Source organism: Chiloscyllium punctatum, chromosome 44, assembly GCF_047496795.1.
Source record: "Chiloscyllium punctatum isolate Juve2018m chromosome 44, sChiPun1.3, whole genome shotgun sequence".
NCBI lineage: Eukaryota > Metazoa > Chordata > Chondrichthyes > Orectolobiformes > Hemiscylliidae > Chiloscyllium > Chiloscyllium punctatum.
In genome coordinates this window covers 17686426-17712490 of record NC_092782.1, presented here as the reverse complement: position 1 = coordinate 17712490, position 26065 = coordinate 17686426, and the positions used below count along the sequence as shown (strand labels likewise).

Below are 26065 nucleotides of genomic sequence, written 5' to 3'. Positions count from 1 at the left end.
CTCAGCACTTGTGCCTTTAAGTCACTCAGTTGAGACTCCATAACAGAAGCCTGGTTACAAAATCCAGGCTTGCACTCAAATTTTCAATTTCTCAGGTAAACAAAAAATCGCATTGAGAAAGCATTAAGTTCTCCAATGCTCTGATTGATATTTATCCCTCAAATATGATGAAAATCAATTTTCTAGTCATCGGTTCATTGCTATTTGTGGATCCTTTATGTGAGTAAATTGGCAGTTACATACCATGCATTATAAACAATGACTGCACCTCAAAAGATGGACTGTCCAGCAATTTGAGATGTTCAGAGGTCATTTAAGGTACTCTATAAATGTAAAGCTTTTTTTTTAAACATACTAAAGCAAACATATTTACTATAGCCGATGACATGCCTTACTTGTAACACTAACCTCAAATTTTCAGAATTGTCAGGGCTGAATATTAATAAAGACTATGTTACGATTGCCTTGTTAATTTTAACAAATGAGAAAGCTTTATTGCTTCTCCAGAACTTAGAAGCTTAAAGGGCTGACAATTCTCTGTTTTAGTCCTGGTTTAATGACTTGCATCAGACATCCACTGCTGCCTGTGCTCATGCAGAAGGGGATTACATCCTTAATCATTAATGAATCATTATAATTATGTATTTTAGAAGAGTAGACATGCAGCTGGGTGAATGAGGCTCACAGGATAACAGGATGGGAAGGTATGTCCAGGAGAAGGAAGTAGGGCAGTGGAGAGAGAACCAAAGAGAAAACAACCAAAAATTCAGTTTCCAGATGAGCGCTATATGTTAAGTAGGTGGAAAGATGAAGAAGAAAGGAGATGGTTCTTCATTTTAACTTATGATGCTTACATTATTTGCATAATTTGATGCTTCACACTGAATATTTTTGATTCATATTTGACTCTCCAAAGATAAATCTCCCTAATGTGGTTTTGCATTCCACACAGTCACATCTGAGCTTAGGCAAATTGGATGATGTTTTCTCTTTCATTTATAAGGATTCTACCAAAAATGTTTTTTGAGACATGCAAGTTCACATCAACTTAGTTCCTAATTTACAAAGATCTACATAGCAAAATAGCTACAATTGGCAACTTCTCACAAGTATAAGAGAATGCACAGTGTAGAAAATGCAGTTATGCTTCTGTTGGCGATGCTCTCCTGTGTTTTCGATTCAACCATATAGAATATAGAACAGTACAGGCCCTTCGGCCCATGATGTTGTGCCAAGCACTTATCTTAATCTAAGATCAACCTAACCTACCCACCCCTCAACTTACTGCTGTCCATGTGCTTGTCCAGCAGTCGCTTAAATGTCCCTAATGTCTCTGACTCCACTACCACTGCTGGCAGTGCATTCCACGCATCAACTACTCTCTGCGTAAAGAACCTACCTCTGACATCACCCCTATACCTTCCTCCAATCATCTTAAAATGATGATCCTTCATGACAGCCATTTCTACCCTGGGGAGATGTCTGAACTGGAGAAGGTACTCTATTTTGAATGTATTTGAAGTTAATACTGCTCTGCTTTCAAGCCCAACATTTCGTATTTTGAGTCCCCACAACCTGGAAACGTGCAACTTCAACAACACAAGAAGCTCAATGTACCCAGTAGCTAGTTGTTTAATTCAAAGTATTTGATTGTTTCATTTCTTTGTAATAATTTCCACCTTGTTATTCACATTGCTTAATTAAAATTAGTTGGTTGGTTCAAAATTTCTAGCACAAAAAAAAATTTCCACTTATCAGCAATGACTATTTTTATTAATACAGTTGATTGCAGTTTATAGGCTGAGGCAAATAATTTTGTAGTGATTCATTGTGTGTTCAAAATATTTAAAGTAGTTGAGTATTATGGCCAATTCTCTCAGTTCTCATCTGTAATGTAATGGTTTCATTTTGCTCACCTTGAATGTTTTGGATGGCTATGAACTGTTCAGTAAATGTAGAGCTTTTTGTCTCATGTTTGAGTTTACCATTCACAGATAGTTCTGGGTAACACGCGTTTCGGCAGTGCAATTAGCCAATAACGTCGCTGAAGAATTAGGGAATGGTATTTTCGAGAAAGCTTACCTCCTTTGGTAATAACGCCATTCCAGGGGGGATCAGTTCACACTCTTCGTTTTGCGTAGGTGCTGATATCCACATCATTCTATGCATGCACTGATGTCCGTGCTGTTCTGCACACGTTGATGTTTGTGACGTCCCGTGCATGCGTGACATCATTGCTGGTCGTCTTGCCATTCTGCGCATGCGCCAATGTCTGCACTGAAATCTCCACACCACACTGTTCATGCATGATGTCAGCACTGGTCTTCGTGCTGTTCCGCGCATGCGTGCTGTCAACTACTGACTGAGCAGCTTTCTGTGAGTTACTGTCCAGAGAGAAGCTTCCTTACATTTTTTTAAAAAGCTGTACTGTTAAATTTACTTTTGTTTTGTTAATAAATATGATTTCAACCTTCATTCAGTTAAAAATCTCACAACACCAGGTTGTAGTCCAACAGGTTTATTTGGAAGTACAAGCTTTCGAAGTGCTGCTCCTTCGCCACATAGCTAGTGGGCGTACAGGTTGCACAGCTAGTGATAAAGGAGCAGTGCTCTGAAAGCTTGTACTTCCAAAATAACCTGGTATTGTGTGATTTTCAACGTTGTCCACTCCAGTCCAACACCGACACCTGTACATCATAACCTTCACTCAGGCTGTGCTATACTTTGCCTTAGACGTTTGGGTGATTTTTGAGCGATATTTTCTGCCCCAAACCCCACTCTTCCCATCGGCTTCATTATTTCTATTAAGCAAGGTTTTGCTAGAATGCAACTATGGCATTATAAGAGATCTACCTGTATTCTGATGTAATGCTGTTGTTATATTTTATATTTTCCTGTGAATGGTAGTGTAATTTCTAAATCTTGCCTTTTAACATTAACAGAATGGCGAAGGAAAGAAAACCAAAGTGTATCATATTGCTAGAGAAATCATGAGCTCCGAGAAAGTGTATGTAACATGTTGATTTTGATATTTAAAAATTACAACAAAATTTGAATAATCTCATTTTACGCATACAAGAATAAAGTCATGGATTTTTTTGTCAACAGATTTGTGGATGTTTTGAAGCTTTTGCACATTGTAAGTAATTGATTTTCTGTTTTTATACTTTGAGTCTTTTTCATTCTTTTGAAATCAGTAGATGAAAGAACATGATCAGCAGGTGGTTCATATAGAATGTGTTGCACAACAAAATGTCTGTAATAGACTCCCCTTCTGAAATGCAGTGCTTTGGTGTGGTCATAAGAAATGAACTTGAATGAATTTTAGGTAGTATTCTAGTCCTGTACTTCTGAAAAACAGTTTTAGTATGCGCTGGTCAGCTGTCACATTCTTGAAGAAATGAGTGGTTGCCCATGAACAACAGTGAAAAGGATTCAATATCCATTTCAGAGGTATGTGAGGGTTGTAGCTGGCATCTGTCAAGGCCTTCCATTTTTGTGTTAGTGTGTCATCTGGTAGGCTTTAATCATATGATATTTCCCAGTGCTAGTCATATAAACTATAAACCATTTTAATGATCGAAAAGCAAACATATCCTTGCAACACTCTGAGTGCAAAGCTGCTGGGTCCAAAATAACTTTGCATTTTGCAATGATAGGTTGCACATTGCTTGGGTCAGCAATTCAAAATTGATTGGTTGCTGTCTTCAGTAATAATTTTTTGAGTAGTTAGTCATTCAGACAGTGGTTTTTTTAAAAGGTTGGTTATAGTTCTAGAAGCATAGTAATTTGTATAATGCAGCATCAGCCAATTCAAAACAGTTTAAAATATCTGTACTACTTCAAAGTATTTCTGTTTGCATGAATTTGTGCCTGACACAAGTATGTTTTAAATGTTTTACAATAGCTGCATAATGCAAAAGCAAGTTTATGTACTAAGGACAGTTTTGTATGTTGAGAACTTAATTGAGTAGATAATGAGAAAATGACTGATCAAAATTCCTCATTGCCATTTGTTCCTCTGGGACTTGACAAGATTATGAACCTGATGACCAAAGTGCATTATCTTATGTCTGCTAATATTAATGAAGTTATATTACTCATACAGCTTGTTGTTCTTTGTAAATTTATATCCATGTTTCAGATAATTAACAAAGGTAAATTGTCCATGTTTGATTATATGGTATTTTAACGAATTGTTTTGAAGTGGCCTCCAAAAGGAGAGTGGTGGGAAATCTGGTGATAGAACAAGAATCGCAACCAGTTTGCAAGGGAGAAAGTAACACTTGCATTTCCCATGGATTGCTTCAATTTTGAATAACTGCACACTGAATAACCTGAAAATACTTTCGTTTTAATTCTTTAATCGGATATTGCCTAGGCTAGAATTTATTTCGCATTCCCAGTTGCCCTGAAACTGAGTGGCTTGTTGGGCTTTTTCTGAGAGCAGTTATAAAGGGCATGTGGCTGTGGATCCACAGTCATGTGTGAATTAATTTTTTAAAAAGTAGATTTAATTTGCCACTGGCTTTGAATTGTATCTAGCTATTTGTTTTCCCATAGAACATATTTTTATATTCAGCTGATATTTAAGGTGTTACATAAACTGGTGATTCACCCTACACCTGTAATATCATTGCATTTCCTTACCTTGTGATGCTGAACCATTCCGATTTCTTGCATGTGGATGACCTGTGGATGAGTCTGGCTCTGCAGTTATTAGTTGCAGTGTAATTATGCATGATTTAGAATGATTATTCTATTGATTAATTTAAACTTACAACTATATTCTATAAAATGATGTAAAACTGAAAGGATTCTGCTACTGATCACCATCCAGTGATTGTTGGAGAAAATGAGGACTGCAGATGCTGGAGAATCAGTGTCAAACATTTTGGTGCTGGAAAAGCACTGCAGGCCAGGCAGCATCCGAAGAACAAGATAATCGACATTTTGGGCGTAAGCCCTTCATCAGGAATGTGGTGGTGGGGCAAGAGGCTGAGAGATAAATAGGAGGGTGGGGACGGGGCTGGGGAAGGTAGCTCTGCAGGCTATAGGTAGATGGAGGTGGGAGGTGATGGTGTTAGGCCAGAGGCGAGGGTGGAGTGGATAAGTGGGAAGGAAGATGGATAGGTAGGACAGTTCAAGCAGGTGGTGTCGAGTCGGAGGATTGAATGTGAGATGAGGGGGTGGGAGAGAAGATGAGGAAACTGGTGAAATCTAGATTGATGCTGTGTGATTGGAGGGTCCCAAGGCGGAAGATGTGGTCGACCACTTCAACTTCCCCACTCACTCTGTAAAGGACATGCAAATATTGGGCCGCCTCCACTGCCACATCCAAGCCATCCGATTCCCAGGGGAAGAACCCCTTGAGAGCCTCCAATCACACAGCATCAACAATGATTTCACCATTTTCCTTATCTCCCTGACCCCCATCTCTTCCCAGATCTAAACCTTCAACTCGGCACCACCTTCTTGAACTGTATTACCTGTCCGTCTTCCTTCTCACCTACCTGCACCACCCTCTCCTTTGACCTATCCCTATCACCATCACGCCCACCACCTCCATCTACCTATCGCCTTCCCAACCACCTTCACCCCCCAGCCTTCTACTTATCTCAGCCCCCTTCCCCCTCCATATTCCTGATGAAGGGCTTATGCGTGAAATGTCAATTCTCCTGCTTCTTCGATGCTGCCTAACCTGCTGTGCTTTTTCAGCACCATACTTTTCGATCTTGTGATTGTTGCCAATGATGAACAGTCACAATATGATTGTGCAAATTAATTGAGCACAGCCTGCCTCAATCTTGCAGGAAAACCAAATGATCAGGACTTTGGAATTGCCAGCATCCATGAAACGGTATCTATCCGAAGCAAGGTCCAGAATGGGGGAGTCCAAAACTAGAGGGAATAGGTTTAAGGTGAGAGGGGAAAGATTTAAAAAGGACCTAAGGATCAACAGGTTTTCGCAGAGAGTGATGCATGTATGGAATGAGCTACCAGAGGAAGTGGTGGAGGCTGCTACAATTACAGTATTTAAAAGGCATCTGGATTGGTCTATGAATAGGAAGGGTTTAGACGGATATGGGCCAAATGCTCGCAAATGGGGCTAGATTAATTTAGGACATCTGGTTGGCATGGATGAGTTGGACCAAGAGATCTGTTTCTGTGCTGTGCACCTCTATGTCTCAATTACATCATAGAAACAGATGAGAAGTTAAAATAGAAGCAAGTCATCCATTTATCCTCCAAGCAACCAGTTGGTTCTTATCGTGCCTGATCGGCATCATCTGAAGCTCCTGTCTCAAGTCGAGTCTTGACTTAGTTTTTGCTTCCTGCTGGTAAGTTCCATAGTACCCGAACACTTTGAACAATGTTTCTCCTCTTCTCTGTTTGAAACCCCTTATATTTAATCTTGTGCCTGTAGCCTCTGATTCTTGAACCTTTAACAGCTGGTAGTAGTCTACTATTTTTACCATAACGGTAGTTTCCTACCTCCTGGAGCAGGAGGGCAACCTGCTCTGGAGATGTGTAGTGACATCTCTAAACAGAATAAAAATGTCTCCAATTATTTCACGATTGAAAACTCTTTATTGCATTCCCATTCAATTCTTCCTTATTCATATTTCCCCATACCAAGCAGGGTTAAGTTTGCAAATTAAATTTTTATATACTCCTTCAATTATGTTACAGTTTTGGTACTCCTACTTTCATATGTTTATTCCAATAGACAATTTAAATATTGAAACTTACATGCACATTTGATTCATCTGGATTCTGACAGGATTTCAGGGATTCAGTAATCCAATCTTCAAGACAGTATGGAAAGCAAGTGATTGAAGATAAGATCTTGAACCAGATCCTGTACTACCTGCCACAGCTGTATGAACTAAATCGGGGTCTGCTACGAGAATTGGAAGAAAGAATGGCACACTGGTAATGGATCTTTCAGCTTTTGACTTGATAAAATCTATTTCCTAACAAGTATGAACTTCTGAATCTGATCAATAATGTGATAGGAATAAATTATGAAGAAAGTTTGAGGGATATGGGGCTCTCTTTGGGAGGATATCACTGATATGTGACATAAAGTGAGGTAATAATCCAGAAACTAAACAGTGACTGGCAAGAGCTGCTAGTGAGAAGGGAAATGGTGGGATAGTGGTCATGCCATTAGATTAACCATCTAGAGGCCTGGATTAGTTATCTGAACTGATCGGTAAGCAAAAAAAACATAATCTGCTATTAGCTGAGCGCAACACAAATAATGGCTAGCCGACAATGAAAAGTCCATAAGAACTCTGTAACTTTAAAATGTTCACTGAGTGACCATTGCATCACTTTCAGATAGTCACCTGAAGCTTCTATTGTGATGTCTGAAGCTCTGTGGTAAGCACCTGTGAAGGCTGTAAAAATCAAACTCTTGGAACACTTGACTGAATAGAATGCTGTAGTGAGATTTTTATGTTTAATTAAACATGCTTGTCAATAACCTTTTCGCTCTCTAACTTGTAAAAATCTGAAAATGATGGCAATAATGAGTAAATCTATTAGCTTCTGGAAATATTGAAAGAAGTGAAAGTTTTGTCAGACTTCAGCTTTAAATGCTGACCAGTATTTTATCTGTAGAAATCAATAAATCTGCTTGTCATTCTAGTATTCATTTATATTGCATTCCCAATTTTTTCTTTTGTTTTACCTCAGTATCCTAAAATAAAATTAATCTTCACAATTAAATTCTGTTCTCATTTGAACTGGTACATCAAAATAAAATCATTACTGTGCATTTTCCACCAAAAGAGATTTTCTTTACAACATGGGAAGCTATAGTAGTTTAATTCCCTCTTAATTACAACTTGTCCCTAGTTCTGAGGAAACCAACATGTAGACTGCTTCATGGTGGCTTACAGGCAGCATGCTTTTTGAATTTCTAACCTAGTTACACAACTGAGAATGGGTGAAATCTATCTGTTGTGGATAAATGAAATGTTGAGGATTTCTACTCAGTTTCCCAATATGGTTTCTTGCACTTAAAAATAAGCATTACTTCATTTCACAATCTATTGAATCACAAAGTGATAAAAATAATCAAGGACTTCCAAAATCTTGATCAAACAACCTTCTGCCAGTGTGACTAATGACCCGTACAATTCTAGGGCATTCATAGCTGAATCTGACGTTCTAATTATCTAACACTCCCACCTCACAATTATCATAGCAGTTGCTTAACAGCAGGACTAGGATTCTTGTCCAGTTTTGAGCGTGTTCAATATCTCCATTGTCACCACAGGGACACTGGCAATTATTTAGATTGTATCTGCTGCATCGCATTTATTCACTGAATCATGGAGTGTAAGATACAGCATTCATCTTCCATATACCAACTATAGATCTACGCCAACAATATCAATTTTGCCTGCCTTTAATATTGAATTGCAATTTATTTCTGTTCCATGTTATCAAAATAACTTTGTAGGGAAGAGCATCAGAGAATAGCTGATATCTTTGTGGAGAAGGGACCATACCTCAAGATGTACTCAACTTATATCAAGGAGTTTGACAAGAATGTTTGTTTGTTGGATGAACAGTGCAAGAAGAACCCTACTTTTGCTACTGTGGTTAGAGAATTTGAGGTAATAACCATCCTTAGATCAACATCAAATTTAACATTTTGCTGCAGCACATTTGTATTTTTTATGGGCTAGCTGTAAGACTTAATTCTTATGTAGCGTCCAAAAACATCACATGAAGTGCTCCAATGTATTACAACTGGTTTATGAATCTTCTCATCTGCAAAATTTCAGGTTTCTCTTCTCTTTTAGATGAGCACTCGCTGTGCAAATCTGGCACTCAAGCATTACTTGTTAAAACCTGTCCAGAGGATTCCACAATACAAGCTGCTTCTAACAGGTATTGTTACTTCATTACTTCTGAAATATATGTTCATGCTGAAGTGCTTAAAATATATTCCCACTACTTGATGGAAGACAACATCATTCAAGATACATTAGACATTCAGGGTGTGTTTATGTTGCATTGTAGTTGGTTTGTAATACAATGTTTAAAAAAGTTTTCAGTATAATGATTCTAATTTAGTATGTTTTTGATTTAAGCTGGCAAACTAAGCATACTACTGTTTGCAACATTCCTTGTGGTGTGTCTTGTCAGTTCATAGTAATTTTGGGTAGACTGCATTGTAGATCCAGGTACTATATTTACTGCATACCCATGGTAGGAAAATTTAAAATGTAGCCTACATCATTCTTTAATTAACTTTTAAGAGTCTCATACTTTCATATTGAATGCATTGAAGCAGCAATGAATAATGGCAATTTGAAAGTAGCATTGACCTGTCTTTGCATTAAAGACAGAAATTATTCCTTACATCTTTGATGCTTTATATCAACTAATTTAACTGAATCATTTGCCTGAAGAGAAATATCTTTGAACATCTTGTGATATATATAAATGACTTGGATGAAAATGTAAATGGTGGATTGATAAGTTTACAGACATTACAAAGATCAGTGAAATTTGGGTAATGAAGAAGGTTGTCAAAGGATACAACGGGATATAGATCAGTTGCAGAAATGGCAGGTGGAGTTTGATCCGGATAACTGTACAGTGCTGCACTTCGGGAGATCAATTATTAAGGAAGAGTAAACACTTAATGGCAGGGCCCTGAACAGCATTGATGTTGGGGATCTTGGGGTTCAAGTCAATTGCTTCCTGAAAGTGGCCATGCAAACAGATAGGGTTGTAAAGAAGGCGTATGGCATGCTTGCCTTTATTGGATGGGGAGTTCAGTTCAAAAGTCAGGATGTCATGTTACAGCTTTATAAGACTTTGGGGTCAGGCCACACTTAGAGAATTGTGTTCAGTTCTGGTCGCCACATTCTAAGAAGGGTATGGAAAGTTTGGAGAGGATGCAGAAGAAGTTTTACCAGAATGTTGCCTGGATTTTAGAGGGTATGAGCTATGAGGAAAGGCTAGAAAAACCTGGGTTGCTTTCTGTAAAGTGGCGAAGGCTGAGGGAGGACTGTGATAAAGATCTGTTAAATTATGAAATGTAAAGATAGGGTTGAAGTTCAGAATCTTTTTCCCAGAGTTCAAATGTCTAATACTAAGGGGCATGCATTTAAGGTGAGAGGGAGAAAGTTCAAAGGAGATGTGATGGGGCAATTGTTTACACAGAGTGGCAGGAGTCTGGAATGCACTGCCAGTGATGGGTGTGGAGACAGATAAGATAGGGGCATTTAAGGGACTTTTAGATAAGCACATGAATATGCAAGGAATGGAGGGATATGGACCAAGGGCAGACAGAGGGGATTAGTTTAATTTGGCATTATGTTCAGCTCAACAATATGGGCCAGTGGGCCTGTTCCTATACTGTACTGTTCTATTTTGATTTGAAGATAACATTCATGTAGACTTTGCTTTAAAAAAATTGCTTGTTATAATTCCTTTTTATATCTTCACATTTCATTTCACTGAGAGTGACTGGCCTTGACATCAAAGTTTCATTTGACTGAGTGTGGCATTAAGAAGACGTAACAAAACTGGGGTCAGTGGGAATGAGGGAAAACTCACCACTGGTTGGAGTCATACCTGGTACACAGGAAGATGATTGTGATTTTGGAGGTTAGTCATCTCAGTCCGAGAACATCTTTGCAGAAAGTCTACAGGGTATTGTCCTTGGCTCAACCATCTTCAGCTCCTTCATCAATTACATCCTGGCCCTAATTCTGAGAAAACCAGCATGTTAACTGCTTCATGGTGGTTTGAATTTCTAACCTAGTTATACAACTGAGAATGGGTGAAACCTGTCTGTATGGATAAATAAGTTCAAATGGTGAGGATTTCTACTCAGTTTCCCAAAATGGTTTCTCGCATTTAAAAATAAGCATGTCTTCATTTCACAATCTATTGAATCACAAAGTAATAAATATAATCGAGGACCTTCAAAATCTTGATCAAGCAACCTTCTGCATGTTTGACTAACGACCCGTACAATTCTAGGGCATTCATAGCTGAGTCTGGCCTTCTAATTATCTAACACTCCCATCTCACAATTATCATAGCAGTTGTTTAACAACAGGACTAGGATTCTTGTCCAGTTTTGAGTGTGTTCAATATGTCCATTGTCACCACAGCTGAGATTAGCATTTATTTTGACTGTGTAGGCTGCATTACATTTATCCACTCAAAAATGGAGTATAAGCCACAGCATTTATCTTCCATATACCAACTATAGATCTATGCCAACAATATCAATTTTGCCTATCTTTAATATTGGATTGCTTTTATTTCATGTTATCAAAATAATTTTGGAGGGAAGAGCATCAGAGAATAGCTGATACCTTCATGCAGAAGGAACCATACCCTCAAGATGTATTCAACCTATTCCTGCCACTGTAAGGTTAGATGTGGGCATGTTTGCTAATGGCTGCACAATATGTTTGTGACTTCTCAAATACTGAAGCTGTCAGTGTCCAAATGCATCTGACCTGGGCAACATCCCATCTTACACTGCCAAGTGGCAAGTATCATTTGCACCACACAAGTGGCAGGCAATGACAATATCCAACTAGAGAGAATCTAACCTTTGGCCTTTGACAGTCAGTGGCAATAGCTTTGCTGAATTCCCTACAATCAACATCAATATTAATGATGGAGGTTACCATAAGCCAGAAACTGAACTGGGATAGTGATATAAACATTTTGATCACAAGAATAATTTAGAAGCTCGGAATCGTCAGCACGTAACCCACTTTCAAACACCTAATCTGTTACTGACAATGTTGATATCAAAGGAGTCATGGGATTTTGATCAAGTGACAGTGAAGGAACAGCGATATTGTTTCAAGTCATGATGGTGTGTGGCTTGGAAGGGAACTTGCAGAGAATGGTGTTATGTATCTTCTGCCCTGGTCCTACGTGCTAGAAGTTCCTGATTTGGAAAGTGCTGTTGAAGGACAATTGGTAATATGCTGCAGATGTGGACATGTCAGTGTCACTCTGTACTCATGGAGGAGAGAGAAAATATTTAAGTTGAGTGATAGATGTTCTGATCAAGGGAAATGTTTAGAGATTGATCATCTCCAACAAGACAATGTCTGGCAATTATGTGACATGCCACTTGTCAACCCAAAGTTGAATGTTGTCTGGGTCTTGCTGCATATTGTTACAAAGTTGAAAGAGTATATGGACACTTTAGTGTTTTCTAAATTTAAAGTACAGCCACAGCTGCCAGTATACAGAACAACTAAGAGACAGCTGTTCCAATTGACTGTTAAATGAATACCTGAGTTTTGGTTGCTGTTTTGACAGCAATTCAAATTTAACCAATTAATTTAAATTATGCCCAGGATACCAATACCCAAATGAATTTGAATTTATTGTTTTGACAGCTTTGTACCAATGAGAGGGTACGATATTGAGAGTATAAAATATGAGGGCATTTTGAAAATTGTTCAGAGCAGCTGCCAAAGAGCCAGAGAGCAAAGGCCATCTGAAGAAATCAATATCTCGCTCTCAAAGAAATCTCACAAGGAACTATCTTATCAAAAGGTACCTTTTCCTGTAAAAGCAGTAAGAAGTAAGATGATGACTCAGGGAGAAGACAGCAGAATCGGAAGACTGGAAAGAAGATAGCAGAAGAGACTGAATGGACTTTGAGAAATTAGTTCATGTAATGTTTAATAATTGTGTTATTGGAACACCATATTGTTATGACACAGTAGAAACCCCTCTCCTAATTTAAATCAGCAAGACAGAACAGATTCACCCCGAGCCGTCATCTCTTAAAATTCAAGAGGCAAAGAACTGTCCCAGAGGTCACTATTTGAAGTAAAAATTAACAACTTTATTTCTTAAGTCCAACAGACAATATTAACACCAACAACTATTTACAATGCCTTTCTCTTAAACCTATCCTTTACCTCCCACTCTACAAAACTAGTCCGATTTTAAAAAAATCCCGATTAAGGTTTACAAAAAAAAATCATGTTTGAAAACCAGCCAGCTTTGTCAACTCCCCTTGTAGATTTTCCTCGGTAGATTCTCCCAAGTCAGTTTTGATGTTCTGCTGTGCAAACTCCTTCTACAGACAGATACCTTTTAGAGAGCTCTTGAGCTGGCAGTCTCCGTGGCAGTTCTCTCTCTCGCTGTTCAAAATGTCCGGTTTTATCCCCCAAAACATCAGATCATTTCATTAGTTTTAATTTTGTTAAAATACTAAATTCAAATTTGATTGGATTCTCTTATCTTGGGGCATAATTTAAACTGATTGAGCGAACTTGAATTTGTTTTTATTCCATAGCAACACAGTTGTACTATTGGTTTTGACCAAGTGTTACACTGTTACCTTGTTCAGAACACTTTATGCTCTTCTTGCTAGCTTTTCAACTTTCTTAAAGATACAGTACCTCTGCACCTTCATAACAATATTAATAGAATTGTGGTCAGCTAAGGGATAGTGGTGAGTTAGAGGAAACTGTTCAGTTTGTTAATAGTTTTGGTTACTGTTCATTGTTAGGGTTAAATAAATAAATTGTTATTTTTACAGTGGAAATCAGGGATCTTCTTTCATACACACTTTTTTAACAGATTACGAGGTGAGATGATCTTCTCTGGGTATTTTCGTTAAATTAGCAGAGGAGTTCGACTCTCGCGTGGTAACAATATGGACAGACTTTTTCAGTATTTGAGGAATCACTGCTGAAAATTGTGCAACGATCAATTAATATTCCCCTTCTGATTTTACTTTGGACAGAAGATCTTTGCTGAATCAGCAGAAGTTAATACTCTGAGGATCCCCTGCAACAATATTCTGTGTTGAGATAATCAAATCCAGGATCATAGCCTTTACCTATGTGCTAGGTTTGATTCCAGCAATGGAGCTTTGTCCTCCTGATTTGCATTGACTTCAGGTTTGTTAGACATCCTTGATGACAAACCCTGTGAAATGTTATATTGATATCAGGGGCCATCACACTCATCTCATCTGTGGGTTCAGTTCTTTTGTCTATGTTTGGACAAGGCTGAATTGAGGTCAGGTGTTCCTGTGGAACCCACACTGTTGCATGCCTTTAATTTAATCTTAAACAATTGAGTGACGCCTATATATATCTAAATAATGGTACTGCCATAGATCCCTTCTCGATCCACTGCACAAACACTTTTTTAAACCTTCCCACGGGAAATATATTTTCAACTGAATGAGCTCTAAATTCCTATTCAATACATATTTCTGATATATATGCGATCCTTGAATTTGCAGCCACCCATACACACCTTACTAAGCTCTGATGAATGCTCAAATTCACTATTTAGATAGGGCAGCCCAACACAACTCCAGCTTCCTCAACATCTGATCTTTATTTGAAAATGCAGCAAAAAAGTTGAGACATAGCTATTGTAAGGTTGCAAAAGAATGTTACATGCAGCTGAAGGATTTTGTCTTACACTGATCAAGTCACATGTAGAAACAATCACAACAATTTACATCACAGGAGAAAAGGATTGGCAAGTCCACTGTAGCCGAGGCTTTGCCATGTAGAATGCTATGGGGAACATTAGGCTCTTTGAGCTACCATGAAATTCAAAAAAGGCACAAGGCATGGACATTTTACTTTTATTTACAGAGAGCAGGTCTCTATGTACTGAAACTACATTGCTTTTAGTAAGTGTACAGAGCCACATTACCAGCTTGAGTGCTTTATCTTAAATTGATCATTTGTGTAAGATGTCACTCAGGATTATTCAGCAAGTTCTGCTCAATCACAGAGTCACATTTATTGGTCGACACTTTATTCTGGGTTTGCAAGGACAGCATGAATATTTATAGTCTACTACTGTTATTAAGAACATTTAAAGGAACATACTATTTAATCTGCCAGACATTGAGATACCCAGTTTTGCTCTTCCACTAAAATTTGTGCAAAATGAAAGCTTACATGTTTTTGGGCTGATGACAGCGTCCTGATAATGGAAAATACCACTTGGATCACCTTAGGAGCAGTGCAAAATAGCTTGCTCAAGTTGTTGACTACATTTTTGAGATACTTTGCATTTTCAGGTTAATTTGAGGTAGACTACATACTTCAAATCTTCAACAGTTGGCAGCCTGTGGTCCATTTATGAGTTTGCATGGTACATAATCAACAATGATCTGATAAGGCTAGCCATTGCCCTGTGGGACAGTTTTGACGCATTCTGTTTTTGCATTCAGCTTGCAAGTTGATCAAAAGGTTCAATTTTAGAAGATTGCTAATGAGGCCAATGTTATAGTGCATGAAGCTATACGAATCCCAATGTGCATTTTAAATTGTGAAGATAGGCTTATGGTAAACAGTAGTTTGGAAACGCTTATTGGATTTCTCAACTGGCATGTTGAGGAAAGATAGGTGTGTTGGATTGCTCCATCGCAAAAGTGAATTTGAGCATTCAATGGAGTGTGGTAAGCTGTGTAAGGAATGTGCAAATTTAAGAATTGTGTACATGTAAGAAATATGCATAATTGGGGAAATTAGAGCAGATCAATGGAAAACCTGTCCGAGGGAAAATAATAAAAATATTTCTGTGCATTGGACCTAGAGTGGTTCCATGGCCACACCATCTATTTAGGTGTACACCAGTGTCATTAAAATAACTGAGAGTTGTTTAGTTGATAAATTTGGTGAAAACTGATTCAGAAAATAGCACATCTATATTGCTGTGATCTGGAAAATTGTCTCTAAATTACACTCTGCGCTTTCTAATTTTAGAATTAAAAGGAAACAAAGAACAAACTGATTTTTAGTTTACTGTTCAAATGAATATTTAAAAGAACAATATGAAAATTCTTCTGCCTTTCTATACCACCAGTGTGTGTTGGAGGCGTTGTTGTGGAATGCTACTAATTTCATTTTACGCACAATTAGAACTAAGTAAAATAATAAAATGTTATTTTATTTTGTTTACTTCATAATTATGAAGAGCTCAGGAATCTTCATCCCATATAAAATTAGTTTTCATTGCTGTCAGCTAGGAATAGTATGATTGATGCAGTCAGACTTTCTTAACTAATTTTCTCTCACCTGGAGGGAAGGGTAGTGCTGAGTCTCCATTTACACATACCACATCAGTAACTTGCTATGTCAACGTTTTGATGAGGCTACGCTTGAGTTAGATATTCCATTGCTATGTTTACGCTACATCCGTGGAACTCAAATTTGCAACTGCATCATTGGTTTGGGCATGTTGTGTCTTGTTCAGTACTGCCTGACTGCAACTCTTTTCTTAACACTGGGTAGGTCATGATGAATGTGTGGTTACACATAGTCACAAGGCTCCTTTCCAACAGGTAAAATGCAGATGGTAGTTTTGGCATTATCAAAACATTGAAATTAATTTTAGGCAGGTTGAAAAGATGGATGAGATCCAAGATTCTGAGGCACTCCTTAAATTTAGTTCGATAATGTACTGGAGTGACATTCACATACCATATCAAATTGAAATAGTGAACTACCTTTCCCCATTAGTTGTTTATTTCCTTTTTTTCAGTCCTGTTGCCCCCCCAAGGCTCAGATTTGAACAGCATGCTTTTCATTGGTGCAAAGTAAATGGTACTTCCAGCAAGACTGAAACTATCGGGCTAATCACAGAATAACAGAATTATTACAGCACAGAAGAGTCCTTTCTGTGCATCATGTCTGCACTGGCTCTCTGAATGAACATTTCACCTTGTATCATTTTACTAATTTCTCCCCATTAATCTGCACATTGTTCCTTTGAAAATAACTTTTTAATTTCCCTTTTGAAAGTCTCATTTTAACCTGCTTCCACCAGAAACCTTTAGGCAGTGCATTCCAGACCCTAATCACACTGTGTGAAAAAGGTTTTTTTTCCATATCACTTTTGCTTCTTTTGCCAAATACTTTAAATCTGTACCTTCTTGTTCTCAAGCCTTTCATGAATTTCAACGTTTAATTTTGTCTGCTCTGTCCAAATCTCTCAGCACTGGATACATTTTTGGAAGTTTTTTTTCTGAATCCTCTCCAGTATTTTCATGACCTTTCTAAAGTGTGGCAACCTGAGCTAGATACAGTGCTTCAACTGACGATAAACTAGCAACTTGTATAATTTCAACATAACCTCCTCGATCTGTACTCTACACCCCGGTTATTAAAATCTGAGATAGTGTATGCATTATCAACTATTCTCTCATCCTATACTACCATCTTTACTGACGTATGCACACAAGCAGCCATGTCCCTATGGTTATGCACTCCTTTTCAAGTTGTACTCTTAGTTTTATATTGTCTGTTCATATTTTCCGACCAAAATGTATCACCACACATTTCTCCACATTGGGTGTCAGTTGCTACTGGTCCACCCAACTTGCCTTTTGCCTTTCGAAATTTGATACCATGCTCCTCATTTTTTGCAATGCCTCCTGGTTTCATACCTTAAATTTTGAAATTATGGACAAGGTACATGTTATTAATATATATTAAAATAGGAAGTGTCAAAATAGAAAAAGGAAAAGCACAGATCCCAAAATTGGCCATTAGGGAACACCACTGAAAACCTTCCCAATTTAAAGAACATCCATCAACCACCGCTGATCCTATCAACCAGTCAATTCCTTTTCCAATTGCTACTGTCATTTTTATTTCATAAGCTCAGACTTTGCTCAAAGGCTTTTTAAAATTCTTCCACAGGATGAGGGTATCCCTGACTAGACCACCATTTATTGCCCGTCCCTAATTACCCAGAGAGCAGTTAAGAGTCTTAGGTATTCTTAGATAATATCACGTTTAATTAACTTACTGGAATCTTCTGAAGACGTAACAGAGAGGGTTGATGACAGCAATTTTATTGATGCACGTGGACTTCCAAACAGACATTTGATACAATATTGACCACCACTGAAGTTAAACTGACTGGCCTTATCTTTTTTTCCTTTTTTCTCAAGTATTTACCATTTACAGTTTCCAATTTCAATTCTCTTCGTATCACAATATAATTCCTACAGTGTGGAAACAGGCCATTTCGCTTAACAAGTCCACACTGATCCTCTGAAGAGTAACCCACCTTAGTATCCTTGGAATGCATCTCATCCAGTCCCAGATTCTTATCAACTATCCAACATCTCATTCTTATCAAATGTTAGCCCTTCTGGTGACTGAGTTAACTCCTCTTTCTTCTTGGCTTTTGCAACATCAATTTTCTTTTAAAAGATGGATGTGAAGTATTCATTTAATATATTGGCTACTCCCCTCCCCACCCCCGACTGAGCTTCAATATTCAACCTGGTTTTCAATTGGATCTTCTATTTGACATCAGTCAAAATACACCTTTTCTTTGTTATCTTAATTTACGTCGATTTTGTCAACCAGAAGCTCTTGCCTTGTTTACCTTAATTTTCCTTTTTGAGAATACAGAGGAACCTCGATTATCCGAATATCAATTATCCGAATATCGGAGATCTCAAGGTTCCAATAGAAACACTACATCAAAGATGTGTTTCCAACATTGATCGCACCTTTTGTTTCCGATGATTAAAAACAAACTGTGCTTACTGAAATGCTGCCGAGAACAGTCTAGGACATCAATGGGAGCCCAGTCTCCAAATGACTGATCCCCCCCCCCCGCCCCCGCTCTCTCCACACACTTTTTTTCCCAAGAGTTCTACACAGGGGTGTACCCCGCTTCCCCAGATAATCTCTCTAACAATGGTGGAACTTGACAAAAAGTTGTGTGTGTGTGTCTGTGTCTGTGCGCGCATGTGTGTATGCGTGTGCGTGCGCGTTATTTGGAGACTCACCCAGTGGGGGAGGGTGAAGCAATGCTACAAGTCCCTTACACACAGGTGTGTGTCTGCTCAGAAAGAAAGAGAGAGGAAGCAAGGCAGGCAGTGCAAGGGAAAAGCAAACTCCAGAAAACACCAAGCCCCAGAGGAGAGGCATTAAATCGATTAACCAAATAATCAATTATCTTAACGAAATAGTGCCTGCCCATCTCATTTAGATAATCTAGGTTCCTCTGTATACCTTGACTGTGTGAACTACCTTTCTTTCAAGATAGCTGAGTGTTCAGTTGCAATTGCATCCCAAGTATTGTAGTTGGTGTGTTCAAGACTTTTGGAAGTTTCTCTTAGAACTAACCTCAAACATAGAACATTACAGCGCACTACAGGCCCTTCGGCCCTCGATATTGTGCCAACCTGTTAAACAACTTGAAGCCCATCTAATCTACACTATTCCATTTTCTATATCCTTATCCAGTGACCATTTAAATGCCCTTAAAGTTGGCAAGTCTACTACTGTTCCATGCCCCTACTAGTCTCTGAATAAAGAAACTACCTCTGGTCTGTGCTGTACATCTCTATGACTCTATGACATCCGTCCTATATCTATCACCCCTCAAATTAAAGTTATGTCCCCATATGCTAGCCATCACAATCCAAGGAAAAAGGCTCTCCCTGTCCACCCTATCTAACCCTCTGATTATCTTACGTGCCTCAATTAAGTCACCTCTCAACCTTCTCTCTAACAAAAACTGCCTCAAGTCCCTCAGCCTTTCCTCATAAGACCTTCCCTCCAAAGCAGGCAACATCCTAGTAAATCTCCTCTGAATCCTTTCCAACACTTCCACATCCTTCCTATAGTGCAGCGACCAGAACTATAGTAATACTCCCAAGTGCAGCTGCACCAGAGTTTTGTACAGCTGCAGCATGACCCTGTAGCTCCGAAACTCAATCTTTCTACCAATAAAAGCCAACACACCATATGCCTTCTGAACAACACTATCAACCTGGGTGGCAACTTCCATTGATATATGTACATGTACACTGAAATCTCTCTGTTCATCTACACTGCCAAGAATCTTACCATTAGGTCAGTACTCTTTATTCCTGTTAGTCCTTCCAAAGTGAATCACCTCACACTTTTTTGCATTAAATTCCGTTTGCCATATCTCAGCCCAGCTCTGCAACTTATCTATGTCCCTCTCTAACCTGCAACATCCTTCAGCACTATCCGCAATTCCACTGACCTTAATGTCATTCTCAAATTTACTAAACCATCCTTCTACACCCTCATCCAGGAAAAAGTGAGGACTGCAGATGCTGGAGATCAGAGTCAAGAGTGTGGTGCTGAAAAAGCACAGCAGATCAGGCAGCATCCGAGGAGCAGGAGAATCAATGTTTCGGGCATAAGCCCTTTATCAGAAGTGAGGCTTGTGGGTCGGGGCTGAGAGATAAATGGGAGGGGCGTGGAGCTGGGGGGAGGTTGCTGGGAAAGCGATAGATGGATGAAGGTGAGGGAGAAGGTGATAGGTCAGAGGGGACAGTGATGGATGAGTCCGGAGGATGGGGCTGAGTTGGAGGCTTGGGACTAGGATAATGTGGGGGGAGGGGAAATGAAGAAGCTGTTGAAATCCACATTTATCCCGTGTGGTTGCAGGGTTCCAAGGTGGAATATAAGGCATTCCTCCTCCAGGCGTCAGGTGGTAACGGTTTGATGGTGGAGGTGGCCTATGATGGAGTGGAAGGGGAAGTTGAAGTGTTCAGCCATGGGGCTGTTGGGTTGGAGGATGCAGGTGTCCCAGAGATGTTCTGTTAAACAATCCGCAAGGAGGCGTCCTGTCTCCCCAATGTAAAGGAGACCACACTGGGTGCAACGGATGCATTGGTAGAGGTACAGGTGAATTTCTGACAGATGTGGAAGGATCCCTTGGGGTCTTGGACGGAGGTGAGGGAAATGGTGTGGGTGCGGGTTTTGTACTTTCAGCAATGGCAGGGAGAGGTGCCAGGGGTGGGGAGTGGGCTGGTGGGGGCTGTGGACCTGATAAAGGAGTCGCGGAGGAATGGTCTTTTCGGAACGCTAATAGGGGTGGGGAGGGAAATATATCTTTGGATGGAGGGGTCTGTTTGGAGGTGGCAGAAGTGACAGAAGATGATACATTGTGAGTGGAGGTTGCTGGAGTGAATGGTGAGGACCGGGGGGTCTGTCCTTGTTGCGTTGGGAGGGGTGGTGTTCAAGGGCGGTGGTGCATGAAGTGGAGGAGATGCACTGGAGAGCATCCTCAACCACGTGGGAAGGGAGGTTGCGATCATGGAAGGAGGAGGCCATCTGAGACTTTGAGGTGGAATTGGTCATTGCTCATTCTGAGGTGGAATTGTCTCCGCCAAAACATCATCCCTTATTCCCAATTCCTCCAGCAAAACGCCATCCCTTATTTCCAATTCCTCCACCAAAACGCCATCCTTTATATCAATTCCTCCGCCTCCGCTGCATCTGTTCACAGAATGACCACCCTTGACTAACAATGCCCCCTCCATATCATCTTTGTTCTTACTGAAACATCTACATCCTGGAAGCTGCAACAACCATTCCTGTCCCTGCTCTATCCATGTCTCGAAATGGCCACAATATCAAAGTCCCAGGTACCAACCCATGCTGCAAGTTCACCCACCTTATTCCAGATGCCTGTGGCATTGAAGTACACACACTTCAAACCACCTTCCTGCTTGCCAGTGCACTCTTGCAACCTTGAAACCTTAGTTCTGACTTCATTACTCTCAACCTCCTGGACACTGGAACTATAATTTAGGTTCCCGTCCCCCTGCTAAACTGGAAGAGTACATTAGCAAATTTCCCCCCCAGGATATTGGTACCCCTCTGGTTCAGGTGTAGACCATCCTGTTCATAGAGGTCCCACCTACCCCTGAATGAGCCCCAATTATCCAGGTATTAACCCTCCCTCCTGCACCATTCCTGTAGCCACGTATTCAACTCCTCTCTCTTCCTATCCTCATCTCACTAGCACGAGACATGGGTAACAAACCAGAGATAACAGTTCTGTTCTAGCTCTAAGCTTCTAACCCAGCTCCCTGAATTTCTGCCTTCAATCCCCATCCCTTTTCCTACCTATGTCATTAGCGCCTATGTGGACAATGACTTGGGGTTGCTCTCCCTCCCTCTTAAGGATCCCAAAAAACGCAATCTGAGACATCATGAACCCTAGCACCTGGAAGGCATCACACCAACCGTGAGTCTCTCTCGTTCCCACAGAACCTCCTATCTGTATCTGTAACTATGGAGTCCTCTGCTCTGTTCCTCCCCTGCTTCCCTTCTGAGCGACAGCGACAGACTCTGTGCCAGAGACCTGTATCCCATGGCTTACCCGTGGCAAGTCTTTTCCCCCCAACAGTATCCAAAATGATATACTTGTTATTGAGAGGAATCCCTACACTGTCTGCCGGTTCCCTTTCCATCCCCTGACTGTTACCCATCTGCCTTTCTCTTGTACCTGAGGTGTGACTATCTCCCTGTAATTCCTCTCCGCTCCGCTTCCTGAATGATTCGAAGTTCATCCAGTTGCAGTTCCCTAACGCAGTTTTCGAGAAGCTGGAATTGGGTGCACTTCCCACAAATGAAGTCCATGGGGACACTCGTGGTGACCCTTACCTCCCACGTTCTGCAGAAAAAACATTCAACTTCCCTGTCATCCCCACTATTCTAAATTCCCAAAAAGACTATTGAAAAATAAAGAATTTTTAAAAATCTTGTTACCTTACCAATCCGGCACACAGAACTTTTTTTTGGTTAGAGGAGGATGATGGGTGGGAGACACTACCTAAGTAGTGTTTCAGTTAACGCACCTGCCCAAATATATTACTTCACTAACTCAGCAGTCCAGTGTCTGCTCCTGCTCAGCATGCGCTCTGCCTATTCACGAGGTAAGTTCCTCAGCAGTGATTTACCTTCCTGGCAGCCCCCTGGTCGTTACTCCCACTTTTTTGCTGCTAAACAAAAATAGCAATAACAAAAAAACCTAATTTTTTTATTGCTAGTTACACATAATTACTGTAATTGAGTATGATGATCTGCTACTGTCAGAAGTATGGTGACTCAGTTTTTAGTACTGCTGCCTCAGAGTGATAGGGATTCAATTCTAGCCTTGGACAACTGTATTCTTCCCGTATCTGCATAGGTTTCCTCTGGTTGCTCTGGTTTCCTCCCACCATGCAGGTCATGTAGTTTGGTCATGCTAAATTGCCTGTGGTGTCAGGGATGTTCAGGCTAAGTGGATTAGCTATGGAAAATGCAGGGTTACGGATAGGGTAAAGGGGTGGGGGGAGAGATCTGGGTGGGAGACTCTTCAAAGTGTGACATGAATGGCTGAATGTCCTGCTTTCACACTGTCGGAATTGCGTGATTCTATGATACTGTACTTTGACCCATAATACAAACAGGTAAAGTTCAGTTTGTAATTTTTCTGGCTCAACCTATATTGTTTCTGCCACAGTTAAATGAAATTTTCTTATGCTGAAGTTAATGTGCAGGTGACATTTCTTGATGCTCAGAATTGATATGCTGGGCAATTAAGGCTCTTTGAGCATGATGAAGGGCTTATGCCCAAAACATCAATCTTCCTGCTCCTTGGATGCTGTGTTTTCCCAGCATGACACACTCGACTATTAAAGAGAAATGTTGGTATATTAAAATTCTCTACTTGGATTAGAGGACTTAAACTAATTTTTGCTGAAAAGCAAAGCACATTTTTAAAGTATTTTGTCTTGTACTCATCAGAACAAACTTATTTTCTGAAAAAATGTTTGGCAGTGCAATTAACAAGAGCCCTAAACATGCAGCATTTTTGTCCAATCATATGCTCACCAAAAGCAGAGAGTTTGTCTTGGTGTGTAGCTTTTTTTTGGTGTTTCTATCTTCCAAGTTAAATGGGAAGAGGTATTTGATGAGTATGAGCATTTCTGTTTCTATCCTGCTGCAATGCAGTGTCCCAATGAAAATGCCAAGACCTTGAAACAACGGATCTATTGTATGCATATTGTACAATACCAAATTAATTGTCTCAAGCAGCCTACACTTGTACTGCTAGGTGCATTTGCATGATGGGGTAGCATTTTCTTAACAATCCTGAGTATGCTAACAACTGCACAAATGCTCTAAGTCTAAAATAAAAGTAGAAAATGCTAGAGAAACTCAGCAAGCCTTTGAGCACAGAACAGAGTTAACTTAAGAACTGAAGAAGAACCAGTTTTACGAATAAGGTCTTAAAGAAACTAGTTGTTGGTAGCAAGCATGATCAGATTATCCAAACTTGCCTAATATTGCAAAAAATGAATTGGAGAAGGTTGATGAAAACTACAGTCAGAAATGGGTAATTTACAATGGGGAGCAAAGAAATGGCTGATGAATTCAATTCATACTTTGTTTCTGTCTTAACAAAGGTGAACACAAATAACGTACCAGAAATTATGGGGTTTAGTGAGAGGAAGGAACTGAAGCAAATTTGTATTAGTGGAGAAATGGTGTTGGAGAAATTGATAGGATTGAAGGCTGCATTACTTCCAGATTACACGAGGAAGTGGCCCTAGAAATAGTGGATGCATTGGTAGTCAGCTTCCAAGATTCTTTAGACTCTGGAACAGTTTCTACAGATTGGACGCAAGCTAATGTAACCCCGGTATGGAGAGAAAGTAGGGAGTTATAGATTAATGAATCTGACGTTGATGGTGAGTCCACCATCAAGGATATTAAAGCAGAGCGTGTACAAAACAGGATAGAATCAGACACAGTCACATGGATGTACAAAAGAGAAATCATTCTTGACAAATATACTGCAATTCTTTGAGGATGTAGCTACTAGAGCTGATCAGAGGGAGCCAGGGGATGTAGTTTATTGTGATTTGTAGAAGGCTTTTTGACAAAGTCCTACATAAATGATTAATGTGTTAAATTCAAGTGCATGGGATTGAGGGTAGTGTAATGAGATGCATGGAAGATTAGTTAACAGACAGGAAACAAAGAATAAGAATAAATGGGTATTTTTCTGAATGACAGACAGTGACTAGTACCACAGGGTACAAGGACCCCAACTACAGAGGAACCTCAATTATCCGAGCGAGGTGGGCGGGCACTATTTCGTTCAGATAATTAATTATTCGGTTAATTGATTTCCTCTGGGCCTCGGAGTATTCTGGTAAGTCTGCTCCCCGTTCAGGAGACTAGGCAGCAGCACGTTGTGCACGAGCCCACGCCTCCTAAGCCCGTCTGCCCCTGACGCCTTCCCCTTGCCTACCCCCTACCCCGTACACAGTCAGCCCACGCACCACACCCCCGCGCTCACCCACAAGTCCATCCAGCCCAAATCCACCCCCAACCCCCCTCCCCTGCCCGCCACCCCCTGCCTGCCCCCAACCCCATTCACCCCTGCCCACTCCCAAGTCCATCTGCCCCTACCCCCATCCCCCTGCCTACCTCCCAACCCTGTTCACCCGTCCACACTCGCCCACCGTCCAACCCCCTGGCACCTCCCACTCTCCACCTCAGGCAGCCAGATTGTACACCTACAGTAAGACTGCTGCTGCCTTTGTGGGGTAAGTCTCCAAATAGCATAGACACAAACGTTTTACTGCAACATTTTGACAGGTTCCACCTCTGCCCTGTACAGGACAATATTGAAGAGATTATCTGGGGAAGGAGGAGGTTTAGGGTACACCCCTAAGTAGAACTCCAGGGAAAGTGTGGGAAGAGAGAGAAAGCGGGAGGTCAGTCATTTGGAGATGGTACCTAGACTGTCCAGGACTGTGCATTTCAGTGAGCCGAGTTCATTTTTAATCATTGTGCCTGTAAACAAAAGACGCGATCAGGGTTGAAACAGCTCTTTGATGTAATGTTTCTATCGGAACCTTGAGATCCCCTTCGGATAATCTGAAATTCAAATAATTCATATTCGGATAATCGAGGTTCCTCTGTACTCACAATAAATGTTAATGATTTAGATGAGGAACTAAATGTAAAAATCTCAAAATTTGCAGATGATCCAACACTGGGTGGAAAGGTGAGCTTTGAGGAGGATGCAGAGATATTGCTGTGTGATTTGGACAGTCTGAGTGAATGGGCAAATGCATGTCAAATGCAGTATAATGTGGATAAATGTGAGATTATCCACTTTGGAAACAAAAATAGGAATGTAAATTGTTCTTTGAATGGCTGTAAATTGAGTGACAGGAATGTTCAATGAGACCTGGACCAGTTGTGAATGTAAG

General features: G+C 40.1%; 1 protein-coding gene across 1 annotated transcript in view; it reads left to right on the top strand.

The window, feature by feature from the left end:
- The window catches only part of fgd6 (FYVE, RhoGEF and PH domain containing 6), a 143686-nt gene that overhangs the window by 40981 nt on the left and 76640 nt on the right, over positions 1–26065 (top strand). Inside the window, exons 4-8 of the mRNA XM_072562384.1 lie at positions 2943–3007; positions 3109–3139; positions 6785–6936; positions 8477–8633; positions 8823–8910. Coding sequence (XP_072418485.1) covers positions 2943–3007; positions 3109–3139; positions 6785–6936; positions 8477–8633; positions 8823–8910 — 493 coding nt within the window. The remainder of the gene's footprint in view (positions 1–2942; positions 3008–3108; positions 3140–6784; positions 6937–8476; positions 8634–8822; positions 8911–26065) is intronic.